Genomic DNA, 22,411 nt, shown 5'->3' with positions numbered 1-22,411 from the left:
TCATCAAGTCCAGCCATTAATTTCAAGACCCAACCGGAAAAAGCCAAGAGCCACCTGCTGTGAGGTCAAGCTCGCTCAGCTTGGAGCATCAGGCTGGACTAGGGATCTCCTGAAATGCCTTTCAGTCTGAATTATCCTGTGATCTTTTGATATGATCCTTGATCCTACAATTATTGCTGTGGTAGGGTGTGGGGCAAGCTGCATGCCAAAGTTCAGTCCCTGTGTATTTGTTACACCTCATGGAATTGGTGACAACCTCACCTGAGCCAGGACAACATATCCCAGAGCCACAAGGGCTTGTTGTGGCTGAAGGGAGACATTTACAGCAGGCATGGAGCAATGGTTTAATGCTAATTCCTCCTTCCCAGGTTCTTCCCAGTCTTGTGCTGGATGCTATTGGTGCTGACAGCAGAGCACTCCCATCTTTCCTTCAGTGGAAGACAAGCTGCTTTCTCCAACCCCACTGCTGCACCGAGCAGCCTGCCTGACTCTGCACAGGACAGAGGAGGAGGACTCGCATCTCTCCCACCCGACCTGCGTCTGCTGACTCTCACCATGGGCTGAGATGAACACTGAGGTGAGGGCATATAACACCTTCCAACCACCATGGCCATTCCCCCTCCGAGCATCTGATCACCACCTAAAATCCCCCAAGATGAGCAGACTGAAGGCATCAAATTGCTCTTAGTGGCTCTTGCCTGGGCTCGCTGCAGCCAGCCAGGGAGTGCAGCACTGTGTGCACTGAAAGCAGCCACATTTGTTAAATCACAGGTCCAAATAGATACCACAGAGAGTGGAGAAGCCTGGCGCTCTCTAATAGAAGTCATTACTTATTTGCCAGCTCATGGCTTGTCAAGGAGCTGTGGCTTTATGTTCTTCATGTTCTGCTGTGGCACCAGAGGGACCTTCCCAGCCTGAGAAGAGCCAGCTATGAATCAACAAGTGACTCCTGACGCAGAAAAAGCCCTGAAACAGTGAATGCGGAGCTGCCTTACCCCATCTGCCTTGCATGTCACCTCCAGTGCTGTAATCCCAGATGACAGTGAAAATATTATATGGCACATCGGGAATATGCCTGCAGTGCTCAGCCAGCTGGGGCCAGTGAGAAAGCTGCTGCTGATTGAACTACTTCCTTGCAAACCTTAAGGCATCGCTTACTGCGATGCTGATTTATTAAGATGTGGTTTCAGGGGGGGAGACAAGAACTCCCTGTGCTATGTGGTGGGATAGCGAAGGCTCCTCTCCTGCCTCTGCCCCTGTGTAACACAAGCACCCGATGCTGTGCCTGGACACCCAAGGTAAAAGCAGGGTTAGCAGATTTACCCTAGGTTGGTCTGTGGCAGAGCTGAGGATGTGGTTATCCTTCTCAGCTCTCAAGCCATCCCCTTATGCTTTGAAGCACCCTCTGAAATGCAGCACAATGCTGGATGGAAGAGCAGGGTCTGCTCAGCCCTGCTCAGCTCCCTGGGGTCTTCATTGGCTTTGGGGCTTGATTTGCCTGGGTCCTGCCGCTGCCAACCCTCTTTTTTAACTTCCCCACTCAAATGACCTGTCTTTGCATGGTCCCTGTGTCCCCTTGTGCACACACCTGCAGGCATGGGGATCAGACAGTATTGCTGTGGGTGTTTCTCTGACCAAAGAAATCAAACTGTGCTGTGTAGTTATCCCACTGCACACCACTCATAATAATAAGCTACATGAGGAAAACAGAACAATGACCTTACTGTTGCTCATCTACTTATCTAGCTCTGTCTGACTTGCAGCAGCAGCAGGGAGGTCTTGCTTTCCAACAAACCTCTGATGGGTCCTGCTGTAGCTTGCTGGTGGTGCTTGATGCTCCAGGAGCAAAGGAGAGCCATGGCAGACCTGCCATGGTGTGCTGTGCAGGATAGGGCCCTTCCCTGCAGGACCTTCACCTCAGCTCCCATGTGCTGTGTGCAGGTAGATCCCAGCACTGAGCTCCTTTAGCTCCATCCCCAAGGTGCCCTGTTGGGCATCGAACGTGAACACCTTTTCTTTGTGTGCTTCGTATTGCTTCATGCACAATGAATAATGCATCATCACCTCCCATGGAGACCTGCTTCTTCTCTGAGATGGGCTTGTCAGGGGGAAAAGGCTGTTGTATCAGCCTGGATTTCAGGATTTGTGAAATAATGTTATTTGCTGTTTGCAGCTCTCTTGTTTTGGAAAGGCTTCCTTGAGAGAAGTCTGTGCTTTATCTCTCAGGATTTGAGCACAGACTCTGTTGCAGGGCTCTGGAGGGCTGTCCTCTGCCTATGGCTGGATTTGATTTCAGCAGGTCAGTTTGGAGGGATGCTCTTGTGGCTTGAGCTCTGAAATAAAGTTATTTTAGCACAGTTGCTGATGAGTTAGATTTGCCTGTGAAGGTTGCTAGGCTTAGCTGGTAACACACCGTGCAGCTCTTACTCTTACATGTGTTTGTAGGTGTTGGTATTATTTAACCTGTTTGCTCATGGCACATCATAAAAATAAATCCCCTTGGAAATGCCACACAGCTCTAAGCTGTGGTGGTGGCTTCTCTGCTCCTCTTAGATCAAGGTGGACTCAGGTACCTCTGGCCCATGGATACATATTGCCCCAGGGTGACATGATGAAGGAACAGAAAGCTTCTTGCACGGACAGAGCGATGGCAGATGTGTCTGTAAGGGGGAACACCCCTCAGTCACGAGGAAAGTCCTTACTACTGTGATGGGAGGTGCAAAATGACCTGGAACCAGCCTGATCTCTGGAGAACTTACCCCGGGCTCAGGCTCCCTCCCAGCTCCTCTAGTTTACTGAGTTACCCTCAGGGAAGAGCCATGGTTTCAAGACAAGGTGTGCTCCTTTGCCGAGGGACATGGTATGATGTCTGTGGGACTGAGGAAGAGGGAGGCTTTTGCTTGTCTTTGCAGTGGGCTATGAGTATGTGGAGATTCTTCAAAGCTCAGCTGTTGTGTGGTAGCTTGCTTAGCTACCATAAACCAGGCATGTGTCTGACACCAGAAGTGTGTTCACCAGGTTCAGACAGATAACTGAATTTTCTTGATCAATTTAATGCTCTAGAAAAGCTGATTTACATGAGACTGCAGTCAACCTTCCACTTCAGTATCCTCAGGCTGATGGAGGATGAACACCAGTGAGACTGCAGTGCCGCAGCTTTGGGCACTTCTGCTTTCTATTTAAGCTGAGGAGGCTGCTCTAAAGTGGTTTCAAGCTGCCTTGCCTTATTTTTGCAATTGCAGGGGGTAGGATGTGCCTGTATCCAGTTCTCCTTGCCTGAACATCTCTCGGTTTCCCATCTGAAATCTGCTGCAGCCCAGCGCTCACAGCTGCTGCTTCAACAGCAAATCAGTGCAGAGCTGAAACTTCTTCTGAGGGATCTCACAGCAGAATGCAGAGCTTTTTGTTCAAGGGCCAACATGTCTGAATCACAGACCCGATGGGTGGAAGGGACCTCCTGCATTGAGCAAGACCATCACCAACTCTAGATGAATTTGGCCATGGCTTCATCTATCCAAGCTTCAAAAACCTCCATGGATGGAGATTCCCCCACCTCTTTGCTGACCTGTTGAGGCTTCACCATCCTGCAGAATAATATTTTCCTGATATCCAACCTGAACCTCTCAAGCCACAATCTGTGCCTGTTGCTCCTTGTTACTTCACCTGTCACTACTGTCATCTCTGCAACTCCCCTTCAAGTAGCTGCAGGCTGCTGTTAGGTGGTCTCTTGGTCTCCTCTCCACCAGACCAGCCAAGCCCTGCTCCCTCCTCTCCCTGCAGGTTGCATGCTCCAGGCACTAGTCAGTTGAGGGTTCATTGATGGTGGTGGTAGTAGTTTCAGCTGATGGCTGGTGGTGTTGACCTCACCAAGGAAACAACTGAAGTCTTACATGAGTCATGACAAGACTTTGCAATGAATTGGTGCCTCCAAGGAGCTCCATTCCATGGGAAATACCTAAAGGTATCCTAGAGCATACACTGGGCAAATGAGGGGCTCTTCTGGGTCCTCTAAATCCCCTTGCTGGTGGTGGTGGGCTAGGGCACAGGAGAGGCTGGTCTGAAAGAGCGTGGCTCTGCTTCATAGCAGCAACAATGCACGTGCATTTCCCTGGTGCTTTACAGTTAATGAAGACCCCTGCCCCAGCTGGCAGCTGTTCAGCCCATCTCACAACATGTCATGTCTTGATATCAATGCCACCTTAGAAAGAGGAGTAACTGGGGTGTTTCTCCAGTCTAGCTGTTGTGGCTTTGCCAGGAGGGGTATGAGAGCTGCGGCAGTTTGTGTGCTCAAGGCTTTATGGCATAGCAGCAGCCACACACCCGTATGGTGGTTCTCCTTGAGAGCACCTGGATCTGGCCCTGTCAAAATAAACAGCAAAAAGAGTGTGTGTGTGGGGGAAACCCCAGGAGTCGACAGGGTGCAAGCATCTCCAAGAGAAGAGATGCTTTGTGCACAGCCTTCCCGTGCTTGCTCAGGAGTGTGGCTGTGGGATGGGGGGACCTGGGGCTGGTGGGGGAGACCCCAGAGTCAGGCGACATCTCTGCATGAGAACAGGACAGTGGGGATATCCCAGGCAGAGGGACCCATTGGGAGAGCATGTGCCCCAGCTGCAGCCAGGGGCCCCTCCTGACCCCCCCAAACTGACTTTCCAGACATCTCCTGCTTCTCTGACCTGCTGTGGTGCTGCCTCTGCCTGGGACAAGGTCACCTTAGAGAAGCCCAGAGGCTGCAGCAACATCATGTCCATCTCCAGCATGTTGATGCTCTCCCCAGCTGAGCTACAGTCGAAGGTGCACACTGCCTGTGAGTGCTCGTAATTGCAGACTGTCGCTACCGTGGCAGCGGATAAAAGCAGGTATGTCGGAGCCAGTGCTAGCCCCATGGCAGCCTTTCCCCAGCCTGGACGGTGGCAACAGGCAAAGAGCAGATGCCCCCATCTCCTGAGAAGATGGTGAGGTGCAGGCCCTTTCACCGTCCTCTTGGCACGTCTTTGCAACCCTTTCAGCCTGGCTTATGTGCTTCTGCACTCCCCAGCTCCGCTCACAGACCTCGGGCCAGCTTGTCTGCAAGTGTGTGAATTATTGGGAAGATGTCCCTGCGTTAGGCTTGGGACGAGGCGCTCCTTCCTCGGACCCCTCCCAACCACTTCCCCTGGCAGGCAAGAGCCAAAAAAGAGGGAATGAAATATTCAGCACTTGTCTACACAGCCTTTCCTTTCCAAGTGTTTCATAATTCATCAAGTGCCCTGCTCCCTTCCCTGGCATTTCTGCTGATGGAAAGAGAGGGCGTTTTTCTGGGTCACTTGTAATTTTATCAGACTGTAGGAACATCTCTTGTTTCAAACCCAGCCTAGCTGGTTCGGTGCTTAGATCTTGCTCAAAGCCTTGGATCAGGGCAGTCTGGGGCTGCTGCATACCCCACGACATGCTTTGTTCTTTGCCTGTGCAACTTGGTCTGACTTTGCTAAGAGCATCCTCCAGCCCATGAAGTCCTGTCCCCTCTTCTCTGCTAGTGTCCCTTGGATGCTGTTTGCTCCCTGGGCTCCTGCAGCCAGGGAGAGCCTCTGGGTGTGTGTGGGGTTGCATCTCCATCCATCCATCATCAGATCCTGGGAAGTGACAAAAGGACAAATCATGGCATGTCTGTTTGGTCCCTACCTCCAGACACTCCTCGCAAGGTAGGGTGGGAAAGCAGAGGGCTGCCACTGCTTTTAACCCATTACCAGGCTGCAAAAGCCGAGGACATTGGACTGAAGGCTCAGCTGCCGAAGGGAGGATCCAACTTGCAATTACAGTAAAGGCCTCAGGGAGAGCTGGTATCTGCTCCTGAACCACTCAGAGTTGTTGGCTCCATCTAAATTAATGAATTAAGTGCTGCCTGGGCACTGTCCCTTGCCTATCCATGCTGGGATGCTGCCTGCCAGGGTCAGCCAGGCCAACGCATCATCCCTAACCCATCGCAGGGATGCAGGGGCAGGGGTTAGCCCAGGGCGGTTTGGAGAGGAGAGCTTCCTCACCTGGCCATGGCCAACCCAGCTGGGGGCTTGGGACAGAAAAGGACCCTGGTGATGTCTGTGTGGGGCACTAGGATAGATGGAGAAACTGGGTCAGACCCAAATCAAAACTGGAATTGAAATCAGGATTGTAATCTGATGTCAAACAGGCAAATAATAAATAAATAGTTATCGTGCTGAACCATTATACAGCCTATCCCTGCAGCCTCGCCTTCTCCCCACCTAAACAAACTTTCAATGCTCGTCATACTCCAAAGTGTCTGAGACAAAACCAGGAATATTGGGGGGGTGGGTGGTGTGTGTGTGAATTAGGGCAGGCAGGAGCAGCCATACTGCATCTTCATGCATCCCCCTGCCAGGACGCCTTCCCACCCCCTGACACCAAGAGCTGCAAACACCAAAGGATTTGGTCGCACCCCCCAACCCAAAGCAGCATCTCCGAACTCCTGCACCCTGGCTACAACCCAGGTGACACACCGAGCGCTGCCTTGCTCAACCTGTAAAGAGGGCTGAGGAGATCTGGGGGCTCCTGGTCGACACAGCCTCCAACCTGGAGGCACGGTGGGGAGGGAGAGCAGTTCTCCCAAATGCCTGCCCCACCATCTTCCCTGAATTAATGAGCTTTTGCAATGCAAACCAGGCAGCACAGGGACACGGCCAATGCCTGGCTGCTCAAAGAAGTGATCATAGGAGATGCTAATCTTTTGGACCATCAATGGGGCTTAAATGAAGGAGTGGCTCAGCCCTACTCAGCTAAAATCTGCTGACTTGATGAACTCCTGTGGATTTGTCAGTTCCCAGAGCGATGGCCACCAAATTCCCGCTTCTTGGTCCATGATCAGTCCACCTCTTCCTTTCCTTACCAATAAGCCAAACAGACAGAGCTGCTGCTGACTTCAGGGTAGGCAGATGTGCTCAGGTTTTAATGCCTCTGGCTGATCCTCTCTAACCAACCCCACTTTGCCAGCACCTTTCTGAAGCAGTGGGCTCTGAAACTAGGCATGTATGTTTTTTTCAGACTGCACTGAAGCACATAATGCTGTTGTTCCCGGGCTGCCAAGCAATTGCAGGAGCTCCTTGCCAGCTTCCCTAGAGATGCCTTCCCCAAGCTCGGCATCCTTGCCCGTGCTGTTAGCCATAACCGCTCCCTGCACCCGGGGAGATGTGAACTGCTGTATGACAAGGTCTGGTCCCCACAGGGTTCCACTGCCTGCCAGCATCCTCGGTGACAAATCCCTGCCTGTAGTCGGTCCCGAGCACTGCTCACATGCATAACACCTTCAGCACCTGCCGTGTCAAATTTCCGCATAATTTTTCCTTTCTTAATCAAAATATTGCGTGACACCAAGTCAAACACCGTGCAAAAGTCTAAGTATAGACAAATTACCACTTCAGCAACCAGATCTGTAATCTCATCCCAGATTAGTTACCTGACAAGATATATTTCAATACAACAGGGCTGCTGGCACTCATTATGCTATTCCACTTGTCTTCAAGGGTGAAAGAAAATCTATTTATATTTAATGAGAATTTTTGCAAGGGTTTGCTGAAAAAAAGATAATTCACTGAAGCAACTTTTAATATCTGGAGGCTGCTGAGATAGAACTGCTGTTGTGTCCTACATTTCACCAGGTTATCCAAATGATAACAAAACAATACTAATTACATATGCTTGCAAGTGTAAGCTCTGACTTGCCTACCGCACAGGCTTGGTGCAAAGGGGGTAATTAGGAGGGAAGTGATTTAGGAAGCTTTAACTTAAAGAGTCAGATGATTACAGATGAAGCTGCAATTTGGCTAGACAGTGAAAAAGGCTCTTCATTTTGATCCAAGCTCTAGGGCACTCATCACATCACATCCGTGAGAGAAAACAGTTTGCATTTATCAGTATTGCCCAAACACGGGTTTGTACATAAATGCAAGCATGGCAGCTTCCAAATGTACCGGCAGCTCCCCCAGTATCCAACAGCAACTCCCTTTCAGCTCATTCACTTTCTGCTTTTCCAGCCTGAGCTCCCAGAGAGCCATTGCCTCTCCCTGCCAGGTACCCCAATGAGCTTCATGGACCAAACCAACTCACCCAGATGCTCATCAGAGCAGCTCCCTGGTTTCTCAGCACCCATTTTTGGACCCCTCGCACAACTCTGGTCTCCCAGCCAGTCCTGCCTGGTTGCAAAGCATCACAGAGCCAAAGGACAGCCATGGCTGTGGGTTGCTGGTGCAAAGTAAGAAGGTCCCACAGTGAAGAAACCTTTCTTGGAGGCAAGCTGCCCACAGCTTAGCCCCTGGTGCATGTCCTCATGTTCTGGGAGACAGAGAAATTGTAACACTAGAAAATGCTACAATGGCTAGAAAAAAAAAATCACTGTTTTCAACTTTTCACCCAGTTTTGGCAAAGGAGGGCTTGGGTTTTCAGTTGCATGAATCTAGAAGCTATATGGAAATGATGGTAACCCATGAAGGGTAATTTTACCAACCCAGATCTGAAGAAGCAGGGGAGGCTTTGAGGCAAAATGCTCAGCACGCATGAACTCTGCAAGGTGAGAGGGATGGGCCACGCCAGGGCAAAGAGAAAAAGCACAGCCAGCTCGATGTGACCAACCAAGTCGTGTTCGGCACATCGCCGATGGGCTGTGACTGAGGTTGGGACAGGGTAAGTCCAGGGCAGGGGCTCACCGATCCCCTTTGCATGGCTCTGCTGCACAAGCCTTCTTCATGCCCACCTCCTGCCTGGCAGGGCTTTGCTCCACCCTGGAGGCAGAGCTGCCAAGGTGCTATCACTGAACATCTCAGGCTGCCTCCAAGGAGGACTTTGGGGTCAAGATTCTGCCCAGAGATCATTTTAAAACTATCCTTGATGTAAAAAACATGGTGTCAGGTCAGGTGGTTTTGGGTCTTTGTGTAAAGAATAACAGAAGTGCTCTCTTCTTTTCCTTTTTTTTCCCTCCTCCAGACACCCAAGTTGCCAAAGGATATCAGATCTGGCCGTTGTTGCAGTTTGGGGGAAGCCCACCTATGCTCTGTCTGCTTTTAAAGCTTAAATATAAGGCTGAGGAATCTTGAAAGACTCCCTTTCTCCAAAATAGACTTTGCTCAATGACCAAACCAAAACCAAACAAAACCCCCAAAGGCAAAAAGCCCTGATGCAACTCAAAATCATCTGGGTTTAAAATGCGCTGATGATTGCTCATTTTCCTCTCTCCCTGGGGAAGGGTCCATCCCAACTACTCATTGCTGTCCTGCAGTTCACCATTAGTCCCTGAGCTCTCTGTGCTCAAATGGAGGGACTGTCCAAGCTCGAGGGAAATCAGTCCCACGTGCCTTAGGTGTATCTGAGTTGGGGAGAAAATGCTTGTGGGAGGTTCTGGTCTTTCTCTGCTGACCATTGGACCTAAACCCAATGCCCAGATTACAGGCAGGCAAAGCTGGGTGGTGGAAATTGTCCTGTTGCTGCCAGAGATCTCCATGAAATGTGTTTTCCTGGTGATGCAAAATTATTTTGGTGGGGATCAGTCCAGAGAAAGAAGGTCTCCTCCTGACAGTGCCCAAACACAAACTCCTCCAGACCTCCAGGCAGAGGACCTGAGTTTCTGGCGTTACAAAAAGCAAGGGGTTTGAAAGCCAGCAAAGTATCATTTCCCTTGGGAGACAAACACCCAGCCTGCCTCAGATAGTAATAAAAAAATGAAAGAAAGAGCTCAAACCTCTTTGTCTGCACAGCTTGCACTACACAAGCCACATCATCGCTTGCTGGCCACATCCAACTTGAGCACAGCCAGCCATCCCAGCTGCCTTCTCCCCTGCTCGCTTTACTCTGGCTCTTGGTGAGCCAAGATGATTCGCAGCTCCTCCTGGGAAGTCTGGACTCTGCTTGTCTCTGTCTCTCCAGCTTCCCTCCTCCAACGGAGCTCAGCATTTCAGCTCTTTTTTCATGTGCCAGCCTTGCCTGCAAAACTGGACAAGTTGTATGACATGGTATCACTCGCAGAAAGGCTGAGCTGATACCTCTGTAGACATCTCGGCTGATTAGCTTGCACCTCTGACATGGTATGGAAACTTCTGCCTTTCCAGGCTCCTGCCCCTGGTGACATCAGTCCTCTCAGGTCATAACCAAGCACACCCAGTCCATCTATCTATTACCTTCCATGGAAGCTGATGCTAGAAAGTCTTAATGACACTTCAGCCTTGCTTGCTGCAGCCATCCCATTGCAAGGAGCTTCGTGCAGGAGAAAGGTTTCAGGTAGATGATACACCTGCCTGCGGTCCGGGCAGCTGCAGGTGTATCACAGGCACCAGTCCTTAGGGCTGGGAAGCTAAGCTGGGCTTCACGAAGGTCAGGCACTGGAGCACTTGCCACCCACCCTACTTTGTGGAGGGGTATGTGGGAGGAGACCCTGCTCACTGGACTGGTCCCTGCCATATCCATTTTGCATCACCTGGAAAAGAAGTTGGACTAGGACCTTCTTCCTGAGGTGAATAATCCCACAGCTCAAGAAGTGCAATGGAAAATGGAGAAGAAATAAAAGTGCTGGTTTAAGAAAGAACATGAAAAGAAAGAGTACAGCCTATGGATCAGGAGGATGGGGGAGCCTGGGCTCTCAGGAGGACAAATCCATTTGTAATGACAACCCAGATACATCAGGAAGGACCACAGTTCATCAAACCTTGTCATCCAGAGTATGAGTCTTCTGGCCTATGTAAGATGTCCACCTTAGGACTCCTGGGGCCAGAGGGGATATCTTTGTGTTCAATAAACTCACACAGATTTTTCTCCTCTGAAGATGTCACACTCAGTTTTGAACCTGTAAACTTCCAGTATCCACCAGATCTCGTGGTGGGGCTCTCCACAGCTCACCCAGCATCATCTGAAGACCTACTTCGACCTGAGCCTCCCTCCCACTGTCTGTTTTCATGTCTTCCAAGTTTTTCTACTGAAACAGATGATGAATAACTGCTTCCTCCCCAGTTTAACCTTGTGGCTATTCATTATGTCCTCTTTTGAATTGGACTAACTTAATTTATAGTTCCTCATATAAAAGCTGTTCCAGAGTTTTTGTCTGTTCTATTGGATCCTTTTTGCTCCTGCACAGTTAATAACGCAAACAAAAGGACTCTTACGACCAACAGTGTGTTGCAAAGACAGCCTATAACAGCATTGGAGAGCAACTTTCTGTGTTTCCAGTGCTGAAAGCATTAGCAGAAAAGCTTGTTTTAATGATGTTTGGATAATCAAGGTTACTGGATTGCTCCCAACTACTAAGACAGGCGTAAGATCCCCCCCCAAGAGACCTGCGCAGTCTGGACTTCACACAATAAAGTCTGGGGATCCAAATCACATGCGAAAATGACAAACATAAACCCTAAGTTGTGCAGGTGGCCCTAAGATCTTCCCATCCTTTTTTTTTTTTTTTTGTCTTACTGGTGAAATTAGGAAGGGACTCCAAAAAGTTGTTTCGGATGGAGACAGAAGCAAACCAAGCATGAGGCCAGTGTGTCATGATCTTATGTAAACATTTTGTCTGGGTTGCAAGCATATTCAGTTTGATTTGTAGAGATTTAATTGTTTTCTGCCTTTTAGCAATTCTCTAGACAAAAATAACATCTTGATGTGTGCACTGGAGGCATCACTTGTCCAGTGGTCTGGTGAGTCAGACACAGACCCCTGGATGTGACCTCAGGGTATCCCTGGGATCTTCCACACTGAGCGGGAAGAAACTAGGGAGAACTGAATCTCCTGCATCACCGACGATGCTCCAAGGGCTGCAGCTCAGAGCTCTGCAATGTTTAAGCAAGCTGGGCAGCAGAAAGGCTTGCTCAGCTGCGGTTCAAGCACTGTCTCAAGGAAACCGAGGCACCTTCTGGTTTGCAAAACGCAGCTCTTGCAACTCCCTATCTGCCCAGAGTCTGAGTGCTGCTCTGCACAGGGAGGGCACTCAGACAAGGGGGGAAACCTACTGTGCCAGAGTTAATAATTTTTTCCATTATACTCTTGCTACACTGATTCTGCAGCGGATTATTTTCTGTGGATGAAATGGTGAGCACCCTAGTTTCTGCAAGTTGGAGGCAGTTTCATACAAAAGACTTGAATTCTGCAAAGATCTTAATTGCTGGAGAAGCCAGAGTACAAAGGACAAAACAAAGCTCTATTTTTATCCTGGAGAGCACAGTGCTGTATTAAAAGCCTTTGGTATTAGTCTCTTTGTCTCTCTGTCAGGTAAGGAGAGCCAGCTCCCGCCTCTTCCCCCTGGGTATCGGTTTTCTGCAGGGGGATGTTATCTGTGCCCCCACCCCTGCAGCACCCATCAGGCCGATGGGGAGCCGACGGGTTTGTAATATGGCTTTCAGCCTTTCCCCAGCTCCAGTTACTGCTTCTTGCCATGGAGAGGAAAACAGTGACATAGAGGAAAACAAACCACCTCGAAGCAAAAGCCCTTCATTTTTGCACAGCGTTCCTCATCCTTAAGGGATGTGGTCATTGACTGGTATTGTCCTTGTTTTCTCACAGGGAAAATATGTAGCCCAGAAGAGGCTTGTCCAGGCTGTCCCAGCAGTTCAGGAATGGGAGCAGCAGCAGGCACCAGACCTCCTTCCTCAGGGATGATGCTCTGTGGCTCTGGACCGCACAGCCATCCTCTCTGATGTCTCACCAGCACAGCATGCTGCTCTGGCCGCTGCCTCCACTTGCTTCTTGCATCTCTGCCCTCTCCTGTGCATATGGTCCTCCACCCACATCACTCATACGTGTCCCGTAGTGTCTTCTCCTGCTCAGACACACTCAAATCCACATCTGGGACCTCACACCATGCACTGTCTCTCTCATGCCTTCTCCCAGGGCCCTTCGCTGTGGGACCACATGCTGTGAATTTTCACCCATCTTGAAGGTATTTTGTAGGTCTCCCCAGGGGACCAGAAGACAAAGGACAGAGGTGAACTGACTTCCAGTAGGATCTCAGTATTTCTACCCAGGTCATCCCACCATGCAGCAGTTATTTGGCTTCACCACCCACTTTCCAGGATGGGATACGTGGCATCAGATGAAGCATCTCATGTCTGCAGGGTGGGTGTGTAGGACCCACGATTATTGGTCCTTCTCTTGTGTGGAGCATTTTCAGTCTGCATCTACACTAGTAAATTAACCATGGGCAGGATTTGGCACTGCCCCTCATCCACCCGCACTGGGACAGGGCATCCCTGGGGTGGTTTGGATGGGTCTTGGCTGGAGGGGAGAGTTTCCCAGCCTGGGGATGCCCTACCTGGTCAGGGGCTGGAGACAGTTTTCTGGGCTGGTGGCACTGCTGGTCTGGCCCATTTGAGCTGTCCTCACGAACTATCTCCCTACCTCCATGCACTGCCCCTTTCTTTGGGCACTCAGACACGCCAGGGAATGGCTCCAAGGGACAGCCACCATCCCAGGGGCGAGACCCACCGGAGCCCACAGCCCCTCCGAGGGGCCAGCATGTGATCAGATGCTGTAAGGAGGCTGAGGCATCTGGCCGGGGCCAGGAAAGGATTATTTTACCAGCTAATTAGCTCCATGCTGATGGCCACTGAGGCGGGAAACAAAAGCAACTCAATGAGCCACGTAGCCACGTCTCAGCACTGGCCCCCTCCATTATTCAGCATGGACCTGCATCAGGTGTCATGCCTTTATCTGGGGCTTTGATAAATAGCACTAATCAGCTGCGTGTGAATTATTCACAGAGACCGGGGCTCACCTTTCCAAAGCCCAGCGCCAGGGCTCTGCTTCTCGCCACTCCTCTCCCTCCTCTCTAAGATTTATGTCTGTCCTCCTCCAACTCATTGCTGTACAAGAAGGATGGGCTGTAGTTACAGCACTGGCTTATGACCCTGGGCTTTAATTTTATTTTTGTACCACAGATTCCCTGCATTCCCTTGAGGGAGGTGCTCAGCACCAGCTGCCCAGGGGTGGGATGGGGCCAGATTCATGGGTTGTGCCTTGGCACTAATATCCTGGTGTAGACATTTCTTAGCCAGCAGGAGAAATGCTGTGAGTCTGAACAGAAATCCCTGGGTAATCCCTTTATATTTATGACTTGGAGTAGTCTATTCTGCAGGTTGATTCCTGCCACTGATGCTCAGGTCTGAAACTTACTCCTTCCCCCGTCAGTAGGCAGCTTATAGGGTTGAACTAAGGCTCTCCTGGCGTTGCCTCCTTTGGGCTCCTGGTTGTCTTCTGCATCAGGGAACTTCAGCCTTTTCAGCCCATCCTTCAGCCACAGGCAGTCCTCAGTTCCTTGTGCCCAAAGCACGTTGCCTTGGGTCAGGGCATGCCTTGCTGCTCCTGGCTCCCCCAGACCCCTCTCCAGAGGTTCAGCTCCATCACATAAACACGAGTACCTGCTGCCATGCAGATGTCCTGGGATGTCTGAGACAAACTCAGGGCTGGCAGACACAACTTTGGATCTACAGGAGACATGGGTCCTTCCAGAAGCTGGAGACTCAAAGGACACCTGAGGTGAGCCCTGGCTCCCCATGGACACCTATGTTGCAGTAAGAGGAGATGAAGCCCCTTTTGGGATTCTGCTTCCCACAGCTGTCAAGGCAAAGCCAGGGGAGATGTCTTGCTTGGCGTTTGCTGAAGGGGCTCTTTGATGGCAGCTCCTTTCCTGGGCTGGGCTGCTCCAGTGGCCCAAAGCAAAGGTGGGCAGCAAGGGCGGTTCTATGGTCAGATGATTCTATGATTTCAAGGCAAATGCACCCCAGAAACAGGAGCAGCAGCACCTGTTCCAGCCTGTAATGATGCAAAATAGGCAAATATGCTGGATAAATATTTCTGTTGGTTGTTGCAGGCCAGGGGTAGTTTGTGGGTAATCAGCACAAAAGAACCAGCAGCCTCTGATCCACTGATATCAATTTTTAACGGAGTTGGAATAATAGAGAAATCCCAGCACAGCAAAGAGTTCATACGGGGTGAATAAAGAGAGCCAGGCTTACCTGGCAGCCATCCTAGGAAAAGAATAGGGAAGCTTGTACAGGATTCAATGGAGAAGCAGTTATGAACTGGAGTGTAATCAATGACATTCAAGGTGGGTTTATGAGGAGATAGAGCCTGTCAAAACAAGCTTGGTTTGCTTCTCTGGGGTTGGTTTGTTTGGTAATTGCGTGAAAGGAGCAGATTCTTACAAAATGTTTGGTTTAACACTGCCTGCTACCAGTGCTACTCACTAACAAGAGCAGATTAATGGAGAAATTCTAAAAATAAGACATCAGCTGAAAATCATCTTTGAATGACAGTGCTACGGTGCAATTTTGCTATTAAGCCCATGACTACTACATCAGTAACTGGGATGTAAAAATAACTTACAATCAAATTTTCAAATACCGTGAAGATTGACAGAGCAGTCAACCAGGACAGAGTGGAGGCAGCCACGCAGAGCAATGGGGACCTTGGGATATGTCCGAGCCAAACAAAAAGGGCAGTCATGTGCCAAAAGCACTTCCAAGAAGCAGCATCTGCACCTCAGGCTGGCAGAAAATGGACTCGACTTCCACGAACGCGACAGCTCCAGGGAGTGCGGTGCACCAGCAGCCCAGCACAGCGAATAAACAACCAATTCATCCATAACTGCATGACCAGAGAAGGGATGGGGGGAAGAGAGATGTATTTCATCCTCAGTCTGCAGAGCTGGGGAGATGCAGTGAATGCATCCAGCCTGTGCCTGTACTTTAGAGGGAGGACGTTGAAAGTTGAATGTTAGCAGGATAAAGAACTGCAAAGATGATTTGAGATGGTAAAAACCACTGTGCAATGAGAGGTGCCAAGAATGGCCTTCTCATAAACAAGACTGGGAGGTGCTTTGACCACAAATGTGCAAGAGCTTTCGAGGGCAGAACATGCCTGCCGAGCAACGGGCAGAGATGCTCCTGGTCTCACGTGCTGCAGACACCACGACGGGGGAGCCCAGCTGCCTCAGCTCAGACTCCTGGGTCCCTGGGACAAGAACCACGGCATGCGGGGGTTTCTTTGTACCACGGGGGGACTAAATTGATGGAAGAAGGCAGTTCTCATGGGGCGTTGGAACCAGATTCCTGCACACTGCAGATCTGGCCATCCTTTAATCATAAGGAATAAAGTTAATGGCACTGCAGGCAAGCATCAGCTGAGCTAGCTGAGATCGCAGCAGAAGATAAAGAGATGCAAGCTTCACCCTGGGCAGTGCAAGCCCAGCCAGGACACTGGGACATGGCTGCAGCCTGCTCCCCTGCAGCATCAGCAAATGCTGCTCAAAGGTAAGGCTGCCTCTCTGCAGCAGCCCAGGCCCTCAGGTGTCAAAGACAAACTGAGGAAAATATCTAAAGTGATGAAAATGATAAAACAGAAGGTCATGTTGGAAGTAGAAGTGGCTCTTGGCTGGCTGATACATGTGCAACTCGCCAATGGAAAAAAGGCACTTTAAGCATTTTGGCTGAACTAGCTGGATATTTATTTTGTGTTGGGTGTTTGGAAATTTCTAAGAGACTTTGGTCACATTGAAAGTGGCAGGAATTACCTGAGTGATCACTTTCTCAGCCTCTAATCACTGCAGTCTGCTGGTGTGCCCTGGCCTTTCCAATTCCCAATTCCATGGAGGAACAGTTACAGTTCTTCACTTCCAGACACAGAAACACCACTTTCTGTTTTTTATTGCATCTTTCAAGTGGATTTTTTTTCAGGTTTTAAGACAGGGAGAGAAGGAATTGCTTCTTTGTGTGCAGAGCACGCAGGATTGCTGTCCAGGAGGTAAATTGGGTACATCCTGACATGCAGTTTGTTAGGGCAAAAGCATCTGATTCAGGTGGCGTGTTTTCATTCACTTCTGCCGGGTAATGAACACACGAAGCTTCAAGCCATCATGAATGGAAGGATGCTCTGACCCTTCATGTTGTCCAGCTGCCGGCTGCACTAAGCCTGTGCAAATTCATGGCAGTATCCAGGCTGCTTGCTCACACCAGGGGAGTAGAAAGTGAAGGAAGGCATTGAAGGAGCATCCAGTCGAAGAAAACCCACTGCTGTCACAGATGCAACATGAAGAGCAGGTTCCAGAGGCTGGAGCTGACACTGGCTGGGGAAGGAGGTGGATCTCTGGGTCTGCATCTGTCTGTCTTGGGCACCCTTCACCCATCTGCTGCCCAGAGCCCCTGAGGAGTCCCTTCTCACACAGACCCTGGGGCACTTCAGGGCTGCAGAAATGAGTCAGATCTCCTATTCCATGCGCCCATCACTCATGAACTTAGTGACCACCACAACTGCACTATCTCAATGCAGGTGCCTATCGGAGGTGGTCTGAACACAGCTCAGAGTGACTTGTACTACGTATGGCTCCTGTGGCAGAGCTGAGATCGCCCCACAAGCCCTGGACCACTCTTCTGCCTGTATCCACCATCCATTCCCCACCCAACTCATCCAGCTGGGCTGGGACACTCTGGGGACTCCTTGCCTTCCTCCTCCCAGCAACCGACTGAATGAAACAAGTTTTTTCAACTCTCCTTCTGCTACTCAAGCTCCTACTTAAAAGCAAGACAAAGGTAGGTAATTTTTTTTCTCATTTTTTTTCTTGCCCCCCTTTTTTTTTTTAAATCATGTATATTTAGCATGCCTGCCTTGCATGCCATCTGTCTGTCTCCTCATTTTTTTGGCTCAGAAGCAAGCTTTTGCATGCACATGTGCCTGGGAGATATTCAGGAGACCCTGCTGTGCTCCAGCTGGGGAAGACACTGGATTTCAGGGCAAAAATGTTAGTGCAACATCCAACCACAAGCAAGAGCTCTTCCTCAGCTCTTTTTTTTCCTTTCCCCTCTTTAATGTCAGTGTAAATGTTCTGTAGGACAATTCACATATGCCACTCAGGTTTTTGTGAAATGCTCCCATATTTTTGCGATGGCAACATGGACAAATGTAGGAAATATACACTAAGGCTGACAGAAGGGAAAGACAAGATTTCCTTCTCTCGTGTTCATTATTAACGTGGGGGCAAACTTAGACTGTAAGAAATGTTAAAAAATGCTCATAACATTGCACATAATACATAAGGCATGGCAACCACCATAGTATCTATGTGAGAAAAAATTACAAGAATAAGATAAACAAACAGGTGGAGAATTTGCAAAAGCTGAAGCACTACATTTAGGTATCGACTTCCACCTTGCTAATTAACCAAAAGATTTCAGTTTCTCTTAAAGACATGCAAATTGTATTGAACCAAATGGCAGCACCTTGGGAAAACCATGGCATGGACATGGCACTGACCACCATCTACTTGCTGGTGGTTAGCAACCTCACTCGCTGAGCTGTACACATCGCATCTCAGCTTCCTCGCCCTTCCCAGGAGACATCAATCACCAATGTCTTCCTCACCATCCAGTCCAAACCAAACGGGAATGTGGCTCCAGCTCAAGCAGGAGCTCCCTCTTCCCACCGGAGAGGACCTGGGGGGTCGGTGGGAGGGAAGGACAGACCACGCTCTCACCTGTTGGTGAAGACTTTGCTGTAGTTGAACACCTGGATCTCCAGGATCTCATTCCCATCAATATTGCTTGCCACTGGCCAGCGGAAGGTCTGTGGAGAAAGGATGAGAGGGAGATGTTCAGGCTTGTTTCAGGGAGCTGCTGCAGAACTGATGAGGATGGAGCTGAGATGACCATGGAAAAAGGCTAACTACCTCTTTTCCCCAGCAAAAAGGCAGGCAGGGCTGTTTTACAAGGGTCTCACTAAGAATGTATCTCGGTGCCAAATATTTTCTAGATAGATATAGCAATAGGTAGATAGTATAAATATATACATACATTGTATAAATGTGTGTGTGTACACATATTATACACACACACACACACACACACACACACTGTATATATAAAAACACATTTTTAATACATATAATCACTTTCATTTGTGGTTTTTATTTGCTTCCCAAGGCAAGAAATCAGTCTGCCAGGCTAAACCACCTGAGCTGCCTACAGTTTTCCAAGTCACAGGTCTCCTGTGACCTCCCAAAGCAAAGCACACCCCCTTGCCAAGCTGCTCTCGGTGCATCGCGGGATGGGAACGTGACACCCTGGATGCGGAGGTTGAGCCCTGCATCACTTACAGGAGTGGCAGGACCGCATTCAAAGTCTTGAAAGGAAAGTGCTTATCAAGTGACTTCACAGGAAGAAATTAGTGACTCTTCAGAAATATGCCAACACTCATTTTTAAGCTATTTCTTCCCACTTCTACGTTTTCCGCAGTGAGTCAAGGAAGCAAATGAAAAAAACCCATGAAATATAAAAGAAAACTAGAAATGGCCCCACGACAGTGATACCATTTTGCTTATGGTCCAGCCTCACTCCTCATTCTGCAGTCAGATTTACTCTCCATCATGGAGATATAACTCAGCCCTTCCCCTTACAGCATGTGTGTGTGTACTGCTCTCTGCTCTGTCAAGATCAAGACTTCTGGTTGCTTCTGAGATGGAGACAGCAAGCCCAAGCTCAAGGGATCTGATTTCTACCTGGATCATAGAATCATCAAATCACAGAATGGTTTTCGTTGGAAGGGACCATTAAAAGTCATCTGATCCAATCCCCCTGCCATGAACAGGGACATCTTCAACCAGATCAGGTTGCTCAGAGCCCCGTCCAACCTGACCTTGAATGGTTCCAGGGATGGGGCATCGACCACCTCTCTGGGCAACCTGGGCCAGCGCCTCACTACCCTCAGCATAAATATTTCTTCCTTATATCTAGTCTGAATCTCCCGTCTTTTAGCTTAAAACCATTACCCCTCGTCCTATTGCTACAGGCCCTGCAAAAAAGTCTGTCCCCATCTTTCTTACAAGCCCCCTTTAAGCCCTCCTTAAGTACTGGAAGGATCCTGCTGGTCCTTCCTGAAACCTCCTGTCTGCATCCTCACCACCTCAACAGCGCCTCAGCTTTGATCCCTCTGTCCAGAGCCTTGGCCAGCACAAGACAAACCCAAACCTCTCAACTATCTTTACAGAAGAATAAACCATGGTCCAGGCACAGGCTTTTTTTCTGCTTACACACATATCTGACACAGACTGGGAGTTTAAAGAAGTCTGGAAGCACCTCCTGAAACCCCAGCAGAGCTCTGCTGCTGGACACAGCCAGGTCCTGGGGTGGGTTTTTTTCCTTCCTCAGAAATACCATTCTCTGTCCACAGACCAAATTGGGGGAGGAACTGGAATGAGCGGGCATCCCTGCCTCTGTCACAAACACATTTGGGTGAGTCTCTGTTCCCCATCCTTGGGTAGAGGGTGGAGGACAGAGGCCATCTCTTGCTCTCTGGGTGCGCACAGCACTGAGTACAGGGAAGTCCTGCTCTACAGTTAGGTCCTCTGCAACCCGCAGATCCCAAAGCTCAGGTGTGGCTACCAAGATAAGGCACAGAAATAACTATGTGTAGGCACCCCTGCCTCGGTTAGAGGTTTGCCAGGAAGCAAAATAACAAATAAGGTCATTTGGAAAGCGCAGTGGCCTAGAAAGTCTCCCAGGATCCCCGCTGAACAGCCTTGCCGACAGCTTTCCGCACCAAGAATCTCGTCCGGGGATGTTGATGCTGCAGCCCATCCGCTGCTGCTGCTGCAGCAAACCCTGGGGGGGCGGCAAGTGATGCACGGCGGGGAGGAGCACGCTTCCATCTGCGGTGCTCTGCGACGTGCCGTATCGTCCTGGGAGCACTCCCTGCACACGTGCCTGCACACTTCCAGTTCCAGAGGGACCCACCTGTCTAGAGGCACTAAAGCAATTTGGTTAAAGCACTTGGAGTTTTGCCTAAAATCCTGGGGAATGTAATACAGGGTACCATTTACCACAGGAGAAATCATCTCTTCATGGTGTAATCCCTGGTTTCTTGGGGCTGGGCTTCGGAAAGGGGCTCAGATCTGAATTCTGCTGCAGATCCGCTGAATTTGGCTAAATCGTTTCGGATGGAATGCAGATGCCCTCTGGGCTTCAAAATCAGGGTTGAGATTCCTCCACCTTGACTGAGAAGCTTAGAGGTTACCTACCTAAATCAACACCCCTCATCTGGGCTCTCCGTCGCTGGAGAAACTCTGGCACATCGAGGGTACAAACCGAGCCATGGCTCACCTTTGGGAGGGGGTCACACTCCTTTTATCCTTTCTGGACAGACTATCCAGCCATGACTATGTGCCTCAGATTAAGGAGGACACCCTGCTCTGGAAGCTGTCCAAAATTCCCCCCCAAAAACCACTAACAGGACAAGGAATGGGCACTCAGACCCTCAGGCTATGAACAAACTTCTGCACGATCTTCCCCAACCCATGACCCATGCTCTGCTGGTCTGCCCAGTCACCCTCAGTCTCCTCTTGGTTTTATTCCAGTGTGTGGAAAACCACTCACATTGACTTGTGGCACCCAGCCACGAGCTCTACAAACTTATTTTTTCCCCCTCGTCATTTTATAAATGTGTTGTCCCGTGCACTAGTGAATCCTGGGGCATTGCTCCCCCCAAGGCTGCTGTCAGCTTCTCCAAATGTTGTTCAATTTTGAGTATTTTGGAGAGGCGGGTGGTGGGTCTGGAGCACCCAGACGACATCCAGCACCTTGTGGGTGGAGGTCTGACAGTGGCAAGTCAGCCTGGCTGGGAAATGAAAATGCAGGTCTCTGTGCTTTATCTCTCTGAGTTAACAGCCACCTCAGCCTCAGCACAAAAAAAAAAAAAAAATCAGCTCAAAAGAACTGGGTGATACGCTTTCCCTCCTAAGATAGATATTTTTTATTATTATTATCTCTTAAGCCTGGAAAGGATTATTACAGTCGCTCAGCCTGACCTCTTAAACAACCCAGACCACAGATTTTCGTGTTTCACTCAAAGGCTCCTAAATCAAACAGATATGACTCGTAGCGCAGTCAGAACATATTTTTAACAGGGAAACAGGAAAAGAAGACATCCCAGAATTCAAGCAACAACATTTAATTACACTTTCAGATAAGTAGTTTCCACAGCTGATTGCCTTCTAGCGATAAACATTTGCACCATATTTCTGCTTTGAATTCATGGGCTTCAGCTCCCCAGCCTTTGCCCTGTGTTCTCCCACCAAGTAAGGTGCTACCTAAACTCTTTCATTTGGCTTTTTAGATTTCATTCCTCGCTGCCTATGGAGACGCACCGAGGGAATTGCCCTTGGGCTGAAGCCGGCACTCCCTTTGCAACGCGAAGAGGCAAAGCGATGCCACCAGCCCAAGCCAAGCACCTCCAGAAAGGAGCCTAGAGACAGGCACCCTGCTAAAAGCCCCTAACACTGGCTCTGCCGGGGCAGGCATCATCACACCACAAATTTTTGCCGCTCTCACTGGCACCGAAGCAGCTGCAGGTCACCCAGGAGCTGCATTGCATTCGCGCAGCCTCGGCTCTTTGCAGGCAGGTTTTCCTTCCC

At 49.7% G+C, this 22,411-nt stretch overlaps 1 protein-coding gene across 1 annotated transcript in view; it reads right to left on the bottom strand.

Moving 5' to 3' along the window:
• OTOF (otoferlin) overlaps positions 1-22,411 on the bottom strand; it is a 105,825-nt gene that overhangs the window by 69,732 nt on the left and 13,682 nt on the right. The window contains exon 3 of the mRNA XM_010583195.1: positions 18,482-18,570. Coding sequence (XP_010581497.1) covers positions 18,482-18,570 — 89 coding nt within the window. The remainder of the gene's footprint in view (positions 1-18,481; positions 18,571-22,411) is intronic.

The sequence above is a fragment of the Haliaeetus leucocephalus genome, unplaced genomic scaffold (assembly GCF_000737465.1).
Source record: "Haliaeetus leucocephalus isolate CR32 unplaced genomic scaffold, Haliaeetus_leucocephalus-4.0 Scaffold871, whole genome shotgun sequence".
In the NCBI taxonomy this organism is placed as follows: domain Eukaryota; kingdom Metazoa; phylum Chordata; class Aves; order Accipitriformes; family Accipitridae; genus Haliaeetus; species Haliaeetus leucocephalus.
This window is presented reverse-complemented; position numbering and strand designations above follow the sequence as displayed.